Source organism: Ursus maritimus, unplaced genomic scaffold (genome assembly GCF_017311325.1).
Source record: "Ursus maritimus isolate PB19 unplaced genomic scaffold, ASM1731132v1 scaffold_32, whole genome shotgun sequence".
NCBI lineage: Eukaryota > Metazoa > Chordata > Mammalia > Carnivora > Ursidae > Ursus > Ursus maritimus.
The window spans coordinates 5,995,051-6,010,653 of record NW_024425786.1 but is presented as its reverse complement, the minus strand read 5'-3'; the positions used below and the strand labels follow the sequence as shown (position 1 = coordinate 6,010,653).

Sequence of the window (15,603 nt, the reverse complement as noted above, 5' to 3'; positions counted from 1 at the left end):
GCATTCCTCTGCTTACTGTCCTTAGTTGCTTTTTTATTTATCTAGTATCTCATAGCCATTTAATCTGACTTCTTGATCTTTTTGTTAAAACTGACTCCCCTCTTGGACTCAGGGGGCCTGAGTTCTGATTCTGGGCTGTCACTTCATCTTTGTGTTCAGGGCTAAGGGTGGTACTTCCTGGACTCTGTTTCTACCTCAATAAAATGGGGGTGGCACAAGCTACCTTGTAGGTTGCTAGTATAAACTGTCAGGTTTTTGTTGCTTCTTGGAAATTGCAAAAGGAATTATAAATTCGGTTGAAAAATATCAACGTTTTTTTTTTTTCTTTAACCTCATAAAATGTTAAGTCCAAAAGCAAAATATAAACTACTTCTTAAGATGTCTTGATTCTACCAAGTAGACCATTAACCATCTGGTTGATTGTGCTGGCATATGGAAGTCTGAACACTGGAAATTTTTGACTCTGCTTAGAATATTGATTACAAAATTCTTCTTGAAAATATACAATTGCTAAAAATGAAAGATAAATTTCTTGCCTCTAATGAAACTGACATAACAATTATAATGAATATGTAAATGGCATTAATGTGAAACAGTACATTTCTAGGGTCAGAATATTTCAATGAAAAATTTGAGAGAACGAAAATTGAAAAAAAAATTTTTTTAAAGATTTTATTTGAGAGACGGAGAGAGAGCAGGAGCAGGGGGGAGGGGCGAAGGGAGATGGAGAGCGAGAAGCAGACTCCCTGCTGAATAGGGAGCCCAACGCAGGGCTCAATCCCAGGACTCTGAGATCATGACCAAAGCCAAAGGTAAACACTTAACCAGCTGAGCCACCCAGATGCCCTGAAAAAAATTTTTTTTATTAATAAATAGATCTGAGCTTTTTATAATAAATGAACCTGTCCCCCTATATAAGCATGTAGGTTTTACTGAATTTTTGGATGTCCTTTTCCCCATCTTCCCATCCCCTCACTTAATCAGCTTCAGCCTATTGGCCAGTACCTTTTTTTACTATACTTTCTGGCCCTTTCTGGGTTTATGATTCATTCCTTTGAAAAGTTCTCCTAAGGTTCTTGCCTCAGGCCAAGGAGGGGAAGGAGGGGAAGGGAGTAACGATGGGGTCTCAGCAAGAATGAAAAATTTGGTAGTGGCCATTTTGAAAGGAGATGCCTTTACCTTTAAATTATGAAACACGAATTTTCCCAGGAACCAGTCTATTTGTTTCCCGTTGCTAGATAAGAGTTCTTCTTTAGGTCACTAAAGTGCATGTAGGGATAGTGAAGAGAACATATAAAATGTAGCATTTTGTACTGATGGTCATTGATCTGTTGCTCTCCCCACCCCCACCCCATACTGTCTTATAAAAGTGTTGTTGATCTCTTCAGAGACTTGCTCTGTAGCATGAAACATCTGATTGTATTTTTTGTTTTTTGCTTTGTGAAAATGAGTCTTCTCTTGCTAGTCAGATGGAAAACAAGCTGAGAGCTCCAATGTCATCCAGGAGAGAATGTCTGTGATCAGTCACCTGTGCCTTCTCCGCTTTTCTTTTTCTGAGGAGTTTTTAAAGCAATATTGAAGCTTAAGGATGATTGCCATTATATTTAGCAGCAATCATAAACTGAGGCACTTGCAAGGATTCACAAATAATCTCTCCCCCAACTGACAGTGGCCATAATGTTACTAATAATAGCTACAGTTGGTGAGCCCTGCTGTGCCCACCACTATTCTGAGTTTTACTTGCATAATTCATTGATTTCACTTTGTTTTGAAGCAGTCTCAGTCTTACAGAGTAGTTGCAAGTATAGGAGGAGACCTTTTCTAACTGAACCCTTTAAAAGTATGCCATCGCCATGAGACTGACCACACTCTAATACTTAGGGTATTCCTTATGAGCACAAGGGCATTTTCTTACACAACCACAGTACAGTCCTCCAGCTCAGGAGATTAACATTCAGATATTGCCATGGCATTTACAGACCCCACTCAGATTTTATCAGTTTTCCCAATGACGACTTTTATAGTAAAAGGAGCCAGTTTGATGAATTCAGTTGTCCTACACCTGTTCAGTCAGTCTGGAACAGTTTCTCAGTCTTTCTTTCACTTCATGACCTTGGTACTTTTGAAGATTATAGGGTGTTTTGTAGACTGTCTCTCAGTTTACATTTGTGATGTTTCCTTATTAGATTTAGATCGTGTATCTTTGACAGGGATAGCACAGAAGTCATGTCTTCTTTTTTCCTACATCCTGTCATAATTTGTCTCATGGCTGGTAATGTTTAATCAGTTGAATAAGGTGCTGTTCGCCAGACTTTGCAACTGCAGAATTTCTCTTTCCTTTTGTAATTAATGACCATTTTGTGGAAGGTTGCTGCTTTGAGACCACGCATAGATAGCTTCTTCTTCCCACGAAACTTTCATTTTATTCATTTATTTACACTAGGTGGATTAATGGCTTCCTATTTTATTCAGTTGTTTGTATGATCTCTTACTATCATTATTCATTTTTAGGTCAAATTGTCCAAGATTTCAGAGAATGATACTTAGGTGTGGTCATTACTTTGTGTCACTGCTGTCAGGCCTCTGAGTAAACGGCTAGGGTGTGTCAGGTGGGGGAGGGAGAAAGAAAGTGGGGGAGAGGGAGAGTATGCAAACTTTTACATCTATATTTCTGTATCTGTGTGTGTGTGTGTGTGTGTGTGTGTGTGTGTACATGCATTCATACCAGATTCTCCATATCTAATCCAATATCATAGGGTTCCTGCTAGTTTTTTCCTTATTTGTAATTCTCATCTTTAAGAATGAGAAACCTTATTTCATAATCCTTAATATTTTTACTTCAGTTTCCTATCACTGACTCTACTCTCTCCCACACACGGATGGGTTTTGTTATCTTGAACTGTATCTTTAGTAGAATTAGCATTTGGTATTTCTTAAAGTGTGACCTCAAGGAAACAAATTTGTAACATCTTTGGAGGGCCCAGGGGAGAACAACTACTACTTGCAGGCAGTGAATGCTTACTCTCTGCTTCATTGTTTCTTTCCCATAAAAGCTCAGTGAGGTTGGCATTACCTTTATTTTACAAATGAGAAAATTGGCATTATATTAAAGAATTGCCTGAGGCATACAGTTACTAAACAGGAAACCCCAAGCCTATTTGACTCAAAGCCTGTGCTCTTAACATTGATGATTTTTATCATAGGTTGACTCATATACAACCTCATTTTCTTCTGGCTGTGTTGGAAAATAACTTGAAGCTTTTCTAATGAAGAGAAAAATATGTGCTCACTAGAGAGTAACTTGACAAATACAAAGTTAAAGAAGCCAACTGAAATGATACATAATTATATAATCCATGTTTGTATATTTTCCCCTTCAGTTTACATCTCAGTTGGAACTGAGAGTTTACATCTATGTGCACATGTATATAGGTGTGTGTATGTATTAAGAGTATAATTAAAATATTGTTTACACAAAATGTACATATAATCATGCATTCCTTTATTCATTTTCTTTTATTGTGAACATCGTACCATGTCATTAAATGTTTTACACAAACATTTGTAATGAACACTATCTACCATCATGTGGATGTCTCATAATTATCTCGTCCCATCTTGTTGAACATTTATGCTTTTCCAATATTTGGTTATTCTAAGTAACATTGTGAACATCTCTTTTCAGCACAAATCTTTATACTTCAGCTGAAGAGTAATCTAGATCTCCTTTATTTCAGTTAATTTGGGTTTCAGACATTTCAAAATCTACTTCTGTTTTAGTGAAGTTTTCTTGTCCATTCATCACAGCTCATGGTGTTTGTATAGCTTTTGAGGACAAGAAACTGAAGCTAGGTATAAATTTTTTTTTGTTTGCTTTTCCTCTGCCATCCGTCACATTCGAACTCTTATAACATTTATGTCAGCTGGCAAATGTTGGTAACGGTTGAGAGTACATGTACAGCCCTACTGAGGATATAAGAACTTTTTTTTTAATATAAGAACTTTAATAAGATAGGACAAAAAATCAGATTTGATAATTTCAAAAACCCCTTTGCTAGTAAATATCTACCAGTGTTGAATAAAATATAACAACTTTTAAATGCGGAGCTGAACTTGTAAGAATTAAGAGAAACTGTCAAGTAAAGTATTAAGCTGTGATCCTTCATCAGCCCTGATGAGAGGAGGTTGGGTTAATTACTGTCTCCTTAACCAAAGGGTCTTGCCTTTAACACCCACCAGGTATAGGAGATGGGGTCTTGATCTAGAGATTTGGAACTGAGAGCCCTCTACCAAGTTAGGGCCATCGAAGGTCTGTTCTTCAGTGAAAGGGTGAGGTAGGTGATGTATCTGGAATTAGAGGGAAATGGTAGAGAAACCTATGTGGGACTGGGACTTTAAGCACAGAAAAGAAGACTGAGGAATAGAGGGAGAATTTTCTGTTACAATCCATAACTTTGGGCCTTGCCCCCCTGACAGTTGGAACACGAATTAACATTCTTGAAAAATATGAGAACTCTAGGATGAAAAGATAATGTAAAAAGTGGTCTTGGGCCATTGAGCCTCCAAGAGGCATACTCTCATTCAAAAACTTGTAGGATATCTACAGATAATATATCTTTGAATGCCAAGTGCACTATTAAAAATGACAAAATGTTGGAAGAAACAATGTGGCATCAACTTGAGTCAGATAAAACAAATGGTAAGCTATACACCTCAACACTAGAACTATCAGAGAGAGACTATATAACTGACTGAAACAAAATAGAACCTTAATTTCCCTCTCATGTAAGCAGAGTTTGAGAGGAAGCAGTTCTAGGTGGGCGTGGGACTCCACAACCATCAGGGACCTATTCTTAACTTCAACTTTTACCTCGTACTCAAGGTGTCAATTGAATGGTAGCCATGACATCTAGATTTCAGGCTGGAAGAAGGAGGAAGTGGGTAAAAAAAAATGCATGCCTTCTTCCTTTAAAGGCATTTTCAATTGTACAGGACATTTCCTTTTCTTCTCATTAGACCAAAAATAATAATAAAAAATTAGACTGTGGCTTTATAGGTAACTACCAGTGTTCCAGGGAACAGAGAAAGATGGTGTAGGTTCCCTGAGTCATTTTATGAAGATAGTCAAACCTTTATACCAAAACCAGAATAAAAAGTAAAATTTATAGGTCAGTCTTACTTAGGAACATGCATGTAAGATGTTTAAATAAATTATTAGAAAATGGAATCTGGCAAAGCATGAAAAATCTACTTACCCAAGTTAGGTTTATAAAACACAAGACTGGTTTAAAAATTTATCTGTTAATATAGCTTACCACTTTAATATGACGAAGAAGAACTATATACTCATCTTGATGTTGAGAAAACTGTTGTTGAAAGTCCATGTTGGGGGAGGGGACTCTTACCAAAGTAACCGTAGAACAAAACTTCCCTCTTGTGACTGAATAATTAAACAGTAATCTGTAGCAAGCACTATACTTAAAGGCAGAGTGTTGGAAGTATCCCTCTAAAATCAGAAAAAAATAGGAATCCCATATCCATTAAGACATGAAAATGTGTGAGAATTGGGGATGAAGAAATGAATCTTTATTAATATGGTATAATAGTTTTTGCCATAGAGACTCTGAGAAAGCATGTGAGCAGATTGTTAGAATTGATAGGATAAACCAGCATGTTTGTTGGAAATCAGAGCAGTAGGTATAACATTCAGCTCCATTTCCACACACAAGGGACGATTGTAAAATAAAATCTAAACACAGTTTCTAAATGCTTCCCTTCTCTTGACTAACTAGTACTAATTAAAAGTCAAATAGAATATCTTTTTTTTTCCCACCAAGTTTTTTTCTCTAGAGTTGCCTGAATGTTAAGTTTTCATTGCTGCTTTTGCTTTACAATTTGTTGTTAATAAATAAAACATTTTAAACATTTTTCTATTTCTGGTAAGTAAAAAACTCTTTAAAATAAAACCTAGGAACTTGAATATTATAGTTCTTACTTTACATTTGATAAACAAACTTTCAGCTCATGAAAAACTAAGTATGACAGTGGACAAAATGGTTTTTCAGTCAGTTTTTATGTAATAAACCTTTTTAATTTTAGAAAGACTCCATTAACGTAGTATATTCATTTCACCCTCTCAGGTCCCTTTTAATCTGTTCACAAATGTTAATCCTTCAACTGTTGTTCGCTAAGGGTAGAATCGGAGGAGAGAGTGAGGTCTGAGATCCGGAGACACTGTAGAAGTACTTGGGATCACAGGACTTTGAGGAAGGCCTAGCAGTAGAGGCCACAGAAGGAAGCACGTGGGTAGCCCGTGTGCAACTTGTGTGTGCATATCCCTGCAGGCAGCTAGGTGGCAAGGAAATGTGGCAGGAATGAGGTCTAGGCAGTTAGTCAGCAGCAGTAAGCAGACATCTAGTGATCAAGACAGCCATGGAGAAAACAAGGCCCAGGTCTTAGGGGCTTGGAAGTAGTGAGTAGAGCCACAGGTTGGTCCTCAGTAAGATAGGGCTTGCTCAATGGAAACAGAGCCCATTTCTAAAATTGGAACTTATGTTTAAATAGCACATTGGCTTACTTAATTACCAAACCACAAGGTTTCAGGGCTTCTCAATTTTCTCTGAGGAGAACTGACTTCATATTCTGAGGTTGGACTGAACTCAGAGTTGGGTGTTAAGTGATTCAGTCTGGGGGTTAGAGCACTGTGGAAGCAGGTAGCCCTCATTGCCAGTGATGTGTCTAGTCTCCAGATTCCATGAGGACTGATGATTGAAGACTAACTAGTACAAGTAGGTGTTTTTAATATATAGATAAATAGATACATACATACATACTTAAATTTTTAAATATTTTATGTATATAACTCAAGAGTTTTCTTACTACGTATAACTCCTATATGTATCTTTCACCCAGTTCACCAGTTAACATTTTGCAATATCTGCTTTATTAATTTATTCTTAGTGATTTTATTTTATGTATTATATATATTTTCAACTTTATTACAGATTTGCTTTATTATTTCTGTTTTTGCCGAGTTATTCTCTGTATTAACCATCTTTGCTTTATTGTTCTGTTTTCCTTCCCTGAACGATTTAGGAGTGAATTGCAGCATCAGGCTTCTTTCTCCATAGATATTTCAATGTGTATTTCTCAAGAACAAGGGACGTTCTCTTATATAATCATGATATGGTTAGCAAAATCAGGAAAGGTGACATTGATATGATACCATTTAATCGAATATAGTCCATATTTAAATTTTGCTAGTTCTTCTAATACTGACCTTCATAGTGATTTCTCCCCATGATCATGCATTGGCATTTAGTTGTTTGATTTAATACCCCTTGCTTCTGTTTGTTTTCACAACATTTTTCTTGGCTTTTTTTTCTTTCGTCTTGGCATTAACATTTTTTGAAGAGTTAGAAGCCAGTGTTGTCGAATATCCTTAGTTTGGGTTTGTTTGATGTTTCCTCATTTTCAGATTTAGGTTTTGTAAGTTCTGCCAGGGAATGACTATCTAAGTGTTATTTTGCCCTTCTCAGTGCTTCAGGTGTTTGTTGTTGTTGTTGTTGTTTTTGAGGTACAAAAGAGGAGATTTGGGTGGTTCCAGTAAAGATGATTTTGATACTGATCTTGCCCCTAAGGAGCTTATCATCTGTTAAGAGAGGTGAGACACCGCAGAAAAAGTTGACATGAGTTAGGGGGCAGCAAGAGGAGAATGAAGTTCTCTGAGGTTTCCCAGCTGTTCCCAGTAAGGAGGTCTCTCCAAAGAGGAGCCGGCCGGGAATGTGGGTGAATGGGTGAATTCTCCACACACCAGAGTAGAGAACTGCAGAGTGAGGTGAGCCCTGGGGTGTGCCACCACTGAGGAGAGACGGGACTAGGGATCTGCCCGGGTGGCATGCAGAGGGCAACTATGAGGTGAGTGTCAGGAAAGACGACCAAGAGGGTGTTGAAGGAGGCCACGGCCACCACGGGACCCAGTGTTCAGAGAAAAGGCCGTAGGGTTTTGATGGCTTGCCCTTAGTGTCACTCAGGGTATTTGGTGGGACCAAAATTATAGGTGACACTTCCTGAATTGCTATCATAATAACCATTTTTATGCTATGCTTCATGGAACAGCTCCTGTGGTTTCTCAGAATAATGATGAACTTACTAAATTATTATTTTATGTTGATTTCTCCAAGGGAACATTTTCCATGTGATTTGGTAGTTTTGAAAAAATGCACTTTTGAAGGAAATACTTTGATAGTCGTATTCGTGCTATTTGACTTCTAGGCAATTCAGTTGCTTTTGTTTTAGAGTCTTTTTCTTCAGACTGTTTCTGGTCTCACACGTCTGGGGACATGTTATTTTATGTACCAATAGGGAAAGTGGTCTTCCAAGCTGTAGCTGCTTGCTTCAGTTGCTGGGTCAAAAGCAAAATTATTTAAGTGTATTTGGCATTTCTTGTGTTGTATAAATGACATTTTCAGTATGCTGAGAGTTTTCTAATCATAGTCTCAGAATTTAGTTTATTTGATAACAAAAACAGGAGCACTAAGGAAATGGAATGGATCCTGCATTTATTTTAGGAATCTCGAGGACACGGAGTACTCTCTTAAGCAGATCTTTAATTTCTTCACACTCTCTTACGTTTGTGGGAAACACAATTAGCGCTGCTCTTTCCTACTGTCTTGTCCTTTATACATTTTCGGGAGTTTCACGGTCTTATTTTTCTTTTTTAATTGTAACAAATTAATCACACATAGAATCATCTCTTAGTTGGCAAGTGGAAAACTATGCTTGTGTGTGCATCCCAAACGAGGCTATCTCATGTGGCTGACAGCCCACTTTGCCTTTTTGTTGGAGGAGGAGGCTATGGGGAGAGGCACAAAGTGTGTGTTTTTATTTTTATTTTATTTTATTTTATTTATTTATTTATTTTTTAAGTGTGTGTTTTTAGAGATTTTAGCAGAAAATGTCTTGGCTGATGCTGTGGACAGTGTAAGTACACAGCGCTCAGTAGGACTAGCATGGCACGGCCTTGCCGGTGTGGCTTTAGAAATCTTTTCTGATTAAATTTTAAATGAATTTAGCTTCACGGGCAGTGCTATAAAACATTGCCTAAATCTTTGAATCAGGAGATCTCAAATGAGAGTTTTAGATGCTCGAGTATTTGTGGCATAGTGTTCTTTGACCTCTTGATTTGAGCTTTCCCTCCCTTATTAGTGTTAGAAGTACATTTTTCAAGCTAGACATGCCTGACTGGATTCATATCTCTTTGGGAAATGTTTTTATTTATTTTTTAGGCAATTTTAGAGCTTCTTATTTAAGAGAGAGTAAGCTCTTTGCATAGAATACAGTGTTCTTTAGATACTCTGTTTTCTGTACTGTCTACACTGCGTTTGTAGCTGTGACAATACCCAGAACTCCACAGCTTTGCCAGGATTGTTTGTGTGGCCTTTTCTCAAATGTTTACAAAGTTTGCAAAATGAAATTTGTGGGGTTGTTCACCTTAAGTAGCTACTACTATGTTTATAAATGTACTGTAGTTTCTGTTAATTAATCCTATATATGGTCATTCATATCTGTATCTTTTGATGTTATTCCTTCTTGAAGATCTTGCTGTTTAAAACCACATTTAAAAAAAAAGACAAAACTTGGCTGTTGTCTTGTCAGAGCAGGGCAGTTCTCTGAAGCCTCTCGATGGATGGTGTGGCTTGCCGAGTTCCCTAGCGTTGGCTGTCTCGGATCCCCTTTCTAAGGCCCCACTTCCCTGCACACTAGCTTGGTATGCAGGGAGAAGCTGCAGAGTCTGTTGGCTGGGCTTTATTTACGGAAACAGCAGGGTTGAGATTGATTGCGTTGAGAGACAGTGTATGGATGAGGGAGGGTCACAGCACATGCTCAGTCCTGTCAGTGTGAGGGGGAAGTTTCTGCGTTCTGCGTGAAGGCTTAGGTCATAGCACAAGCTCAGTGAAAGCTCTATGAGGTCTCTCAGACTGCATGTGCCTCCATTTTGAGTTGTTAGAGTAGAAAAGGGCAGAGTTTTAACAGTAAGTAGAGGTTCAGGGATACAGCTAGACTCACCAGAGCCTGTTAGTCATGGATGATCCATTCAGCCCCTGCAGGTAGGCTACCTTCCTCTGGCCGCACCGAAACAGTGATGGTTTTTGCTGCTCTTTCTCACTTCTGAAGATGTTTATGAATCATTTCATCATTCATAGTGCATGTTCCTAAGAGCCTTTAATTCAGCCCTGGCTGTCCATGTAGGTGGTGTTGCGAAGCGTGAAATCAGAGCTAAGAATGGGGTCTGCCCGGAGATGCATTAAGCAAATGGAGAACGTTGTGGATCCTGCTGTCCCTGTCCCTTTCCCCTTTCCCTTCCCCTTTTCTCTCCGGGTATAGCTTTCACCTGAGTCCTGCATGGATGCCTAGTGCTGAGCTTGTTTGCCTTCAGGCACCTGCAGAACAAACCTGCCGGCTGTTCTGTTGCTGTGTGGCTGGTAGGCGATTCCTGGGCCCAAGAGCAGCTCTGTTTGGATGTTTTAGGAAGGGTGGTAGGTGGGCAGCTATTGGTTGCTTTGAAGGTGGGTGGAACTTGTTTTGATTGAGAGCCTGTTTGCCAGAGCAAATTATATTTCTTGTGATCTGTTCTGAAGTCTGAAGACGAAGTGGTGTATACGTTTTGACATATGCAGGAAGTAGTTGTGGATCATGGTTGCAACCGTATCACCTTAAAATGGTTTTTTAAATAAAGAAATCAAAGGTTATGTCACATCATTTTCTGTTGTTTCAAAAAGAAACAGTCCATTCTTTTCAGAGTTTATGGGAAACGTCTTGACAATTAAGAAAAAAATTGTAAGCAGTGACACTTGTGATAGAAGTTAAGGTTCCAGGTATTTTGTTTGTTTTAGCAGAAGGTGGCATTTGTGGTGTATGTGTATTTTGTTTTGTGATTTGTACATTCTGTAGGAGAGGAGTAAAAAGAGGAGTTGATGCTTGAGAAGGTGGAGGCACTGGCCAGGCCAGGTTCTGTGCCCACTGCTTGATGTGTCCTGCACTAGTCTTTTCTGTGAGGGGGAGTTACCCTTTTTGTGTGTCCTGTTTGTAGCCAGGGCTCAGACAGATGGCTTTCACCGTGGTTAACATAGGGAGCCAATCATAATACTCAGGTTTAGGACACGTTCAGTTCTTACCCAAGTAGATGGTAAGTGAAGTTGGTGAATTGTATTAGTTGTATTTGTTGTTACTCTTTGTTTTCTCTCCCCTTTTTTCTTCTGATAAAAGTTGGAAAAATTTTTGAAGTGACACTTAAGTCTTGTCCACTCGTGAGGTTGGAAGGTGGAAGCATATGATGTGGAAGAATGTGCAGCGGAAAAGCGCCATAGGGTAGTGAGGAGACTCATGGGACATTGGTGATACAGGGAGAGATTTTGAGCATAAGCTCTTCGTCATGTAATATGAATGTGGAGCTGTATGTGCTCACCTTTTGTCGGAGGAGGACCCTGATTTTGGTGGAAAGTTGTAAGGAAGGCTAATGGTGAATTCTAGCCACTGACAATATTACTGAAGTATCATCTGGCTTCCAGCAGGTTCCGTTTGAGGATTGTGATTAAGGAGATGAATTATGCAGGGATAATTTAGGACTAGTGCATTTATTACTACTTTTAATCTTGTTTTCCATTGATTATGAGGGCTGTCTTCCCAATTACGATCACATTTATTTGAACATTGCATTTGGGGATTTGGGGCAGTTTTTCCCCATACCGTGTAGTGTTGCTTCTGGAACTTGTCTTAATTCACTCCATTTAGAATACTCTTCCTTTCTGCATTTCTCTTGTAAGTCTAAAATTACCGTCTCTCTGGACAAGAGCATCTGGGTCCAGAGGCACTTAGCACCCCAGACTTATTTCAGAAAATACTTGTTTGAGGGGCGCCTGCGTGGCTCAGTCTTTAAGCGTCTGCCTTCGGCTCAGGGCGTGATCCCAGAGTACTGGGATCGAGCCCCGCATCAGGCTCCTCCGCTGGGAGCCTGCTTCTTCCTCTCCCACTCCCCCTGCCCGTGTTCCCTCTCTCGCTGGCTGTCTCTATCTCTGGCAAATAAATAAATAAAATCTTCAAAAAGAAAAAGAAAAAAAAAAAGAAAATCCTTGTCCGGACAATACTTGTCCGGAAAACACATGCAGACTGCCTTTCTTTTCTAGGGCCTTTACTTCAACTTTTTTTATATTTAGCAAACAAAGTGTGACTAGGAAGCTGTACTCATGAATCAACTATGGGCAGGTTCCTCTTACTGGTCTGGCTAGCTGGCCTGGCCTAATACAAATGTGTACTTGTGAGCTTGTATGCAGCCACCTGTTTAGATGCTGAGGACTTGTAGTTACCACTGCTGGCTGTTTAGAGTCAAATTTCTGTGTTTCAAATCAGGTAAAATAAGTCACAAGAGCTGTTCCTTGTGTACTGTGCATTTCTGTATTTTCCTGTCTTGGGAAAATATTTTTGGAATGTTATTTGTTGACCAGCCATCTCTTGCTTTGGGGCTTCTATGCTTGTCCGGTGGTGGTAGAGGTGAAGGAACAGCACATAGGAGGTTATTCTCTTGGTTGGTGAAGTTGTCCAGGGCCTGCACAGCTTGGACGTTAGAAAGATGCTTGTTAGTTTCATTTTGGCTTATCACTCCTCTCCTGTTATACCTCAGGCTATCAGGAAATATTGGTGAATATGGACAACTTATGTTTCCAGAAGAACATAAAAGTAAAAGTTCACCAAAATATTATCCTGTTATTAGCTTTTCTTCCCATTTTATTAGAATCTTGAATCAGAATCCAAGATTGAGGCTTACATTTAAAGGGTTCCTCTTATGTAAAATATAAATTTTTCAGAGCCTGTGAATCTGCTAATAACATAGCTCCATTTTTGACTATCCTAGGTTCTTGTCTGATGTGTTAGATTGGAAGACTCTGGTACACCTAAGACCTGATGTTTGCCATGTCTGTGATTCTCCAGTTGTTCATTGTTTCTGATCCTTTTTCCTTCTGAATTCATTTTTCATTTTCCCCTTTACTTTTTGGTCATTACTGAACTGATCTGTCTTTCCACCAGAGAAGCATTTATTCTAAAGCCATTAAAAAAAATGTCATCCAGAATGAGAGAGAAAATAGAAAGTATAGGCTAAAGGGAGATTTGAAATAATGAAATTCATGAATTTGTGTGCATTCATGAGTCTCCTCCCAAACTGATGATCATCTGTATTGAGCAATTTGTGATGGGGAGGATACAGGTTCCTGAACATATCTTTAAAGCAGATCTGAAAGAAAATGAACCTATTCTCATGTTGTATATTCTTGATACTTTGGGTCTAAGCTATAAGAAGAGCTCATTTTAATTCAATGGAGATAATTAGATATTCTTTCTATCAAAGTTCTTTGCATTATACATTTATTTGTGACTATTTGATTATCTTCTAGGGTGTGGGCTACATCTGTGCTTTTGTAGCCCCAGTTTCTTTTAGAGTGCCTGCCAAATGGGCCTTCGGCATAAATGTGTTGAATAAATCGGTGACATTTATTGTAAGAGAAGAGAGTAGATTTAAAGCTAGACGGTATGGTTCAAATGCCACCTAATTAGTGACGTTGGATGAGTTTCTTCGCTCTTCTGAATCTCAGTTTTCTCATGGGCCATATCTCCATGTGACCATATCTCCAATAAAATAAGTATGATTTCTCACAGTTGTTATAAAGATGGGGTGAAAACAGTATGAAACTGCTTGGCACTTAATTGCTCAGTGTATTGTTATTAATTCAAAGGCCAAGTCTACAGTCTCATATAAGTATGGTTATCTCAACAACATCTATAGTTTTTGGTCAGCCTATTTTTAAGACAGTGTGAGGAGTTGTGTTGGGAATTATGGTAATTAGATTAGTGACCAATATGTTTAACCACCATTTATTGATCTCCTTTCTTCCCTTGCCCTTTGTGTGTTTTATATTTTTCTTTATATTTCCTGAAAAAAAAATTTTTTTTAAGAAGCTTTACTTCCATGTCATGTAAAATGTTTGGTGTGTTCAGCATTAAGTGTTGTTCTTTTCTTACCTCTCTGATGGTGTGTGTGTGTGTGTGTGTGTGTTAATGCTGTGAAGGCTGCATCCTTCTTCCCTGCCCTCACCTCTTCCCTCTCCTCCCCCCATACTCATACCACCACAGTGAAGAGGCATAGGACGATGGTCATGTTTTTCATAGTATTTCCCAGAGAGTTCCTGTTGGGAACAAAGAGACATTCACACATGCATTGAAGACATACTTATAGCCCAGTGTCCCTCCTTTTCTGGGGATGCTACATTTCTGTTTTTATAAAGTTTGATTACAGTATGCAGAAAGCAATATTTTTGGTCAGGAGCTTGGCTTAATCTTCAAATATTGCTGCTTTATAAATTATTTCAATCACAGTGGGATTAAAATAATAAGTCTGTTTTCTAAAACATCATTTATGTATGTATAGCTTTGTGTTGGGTTGTGATTACCACTTTGAAATGAGATCCTTTCTCATATGTTGTTAAATTGTTTTTTTTTTTTTACCATTTTTCTACTGATGTTACAGACTTTGTACAGAGGCCACATTTACTGCAGCTTATTGTCAGCTTGAAAATTCTTCTTACTCCTCAGACAATGCCCTAAATTCTTAGTTCTGGACTCTGACTTCTATTTAGGGGGTACTCTGTGGAAGGAGAGCTACTTCTGTGGCCTGGACTCCTCCATAATTAACTCACTCTGACCCCTTGGAAGAGCACCTTTATCTCCTCAGGCCTTGGTTCCTTCTGTTAAGATAGAAGATTAGATCACATGGCCTCTAATGGACTTTCCATCAGAGAAAAGGTAGAATATGATGATTCGGGATTTTGAAGAGTTTCTGTCTTGACCTTTGCATTTGTGTATGAACTTGGAACATTAACTCTGTTGATGGGTTCTCTGTCTCTTTTGATATATCAATATTCATTCAAAATATCCTTCCTGCTGGGCAGGAGGCTAGCCTTCTATCACAGATGACTTGATTTAATTTTGTACCGAGGTGCTTAGTTGCTATCTATGGCTAAACAATAGTTGAATTAAAATACTGGAGTCATTTATTCATTTAGAATATATTTAGTGAGTGCCAGTGGGCCCTCGGATATAACGGAGAGCTAAAAACAGACTTGCTCCCTTACCTGCATGGTGCTTTCTGTCTAAGGGCAGGACATTGAAGGAAATAATTACACAAAATAAATATAAAATCATGCAAAATAAATTAAAAAATCATGCCTGTGACAAGAGTTGAGGAGAGGTAGGTGGTGCTTTGGGAACTCCTGGTAGAGGAATTAGCTCCTGTTGTCGTCTGTTGCCAGTACTTAGAGCTAATAATAGTAGCGGCTACGGTGCAGCAGGACGGTGCTGCTTCTCCCTGTAGATCATCTTTTATTTTTATAGCAACTTTGCTCGCCAGTCATTATGAATTTCATCTCATAGATGGGGAAACCAGCTCAGAGAGATTGAATTGTGTCCTCAAGATCACATTTAAGCTAATAAAGCGTTGGTACTAAAATTTTAACCCAGGTTCATTTGACCCTGAAGTCTGTGCTCTTCCCTTGC

At 38.6% G+C, this 15,603-nt stretch overlaps 1 protein-coding gene across 2 annotated transcripts in view; it reads left to right on the top strand.

Moving 5' to 3' along the window:
* RERE (arginine-glutamic acid dipeptide repeats) overlaps nucleotides 1-15,603 on the top strand; it is a 409,222-nt gene that overhangs the window by 258,426 nt on the left and 135,193 nt on the right. The window contains exon 1 of one of the 2 annotated variants that reach the window (XM_040645737.1): nucleotides 9,677-10,109. The exons of the other annotated variant lie outside the window; for it this stretch is intronic. Coding sequence (XP_040501671.1) covers nucleotides 10,084-10,109 — 26 coding nt within the window. The 5' untranslated portion in view covers nucleotides 9,677-10,083. Of the gene's footprint in view, nucleotides 1-9,676; nucleotides 10,110-15,603 lie in introns of those variants that run through there. 2 annotated transcript variants of the gene reach the window in all.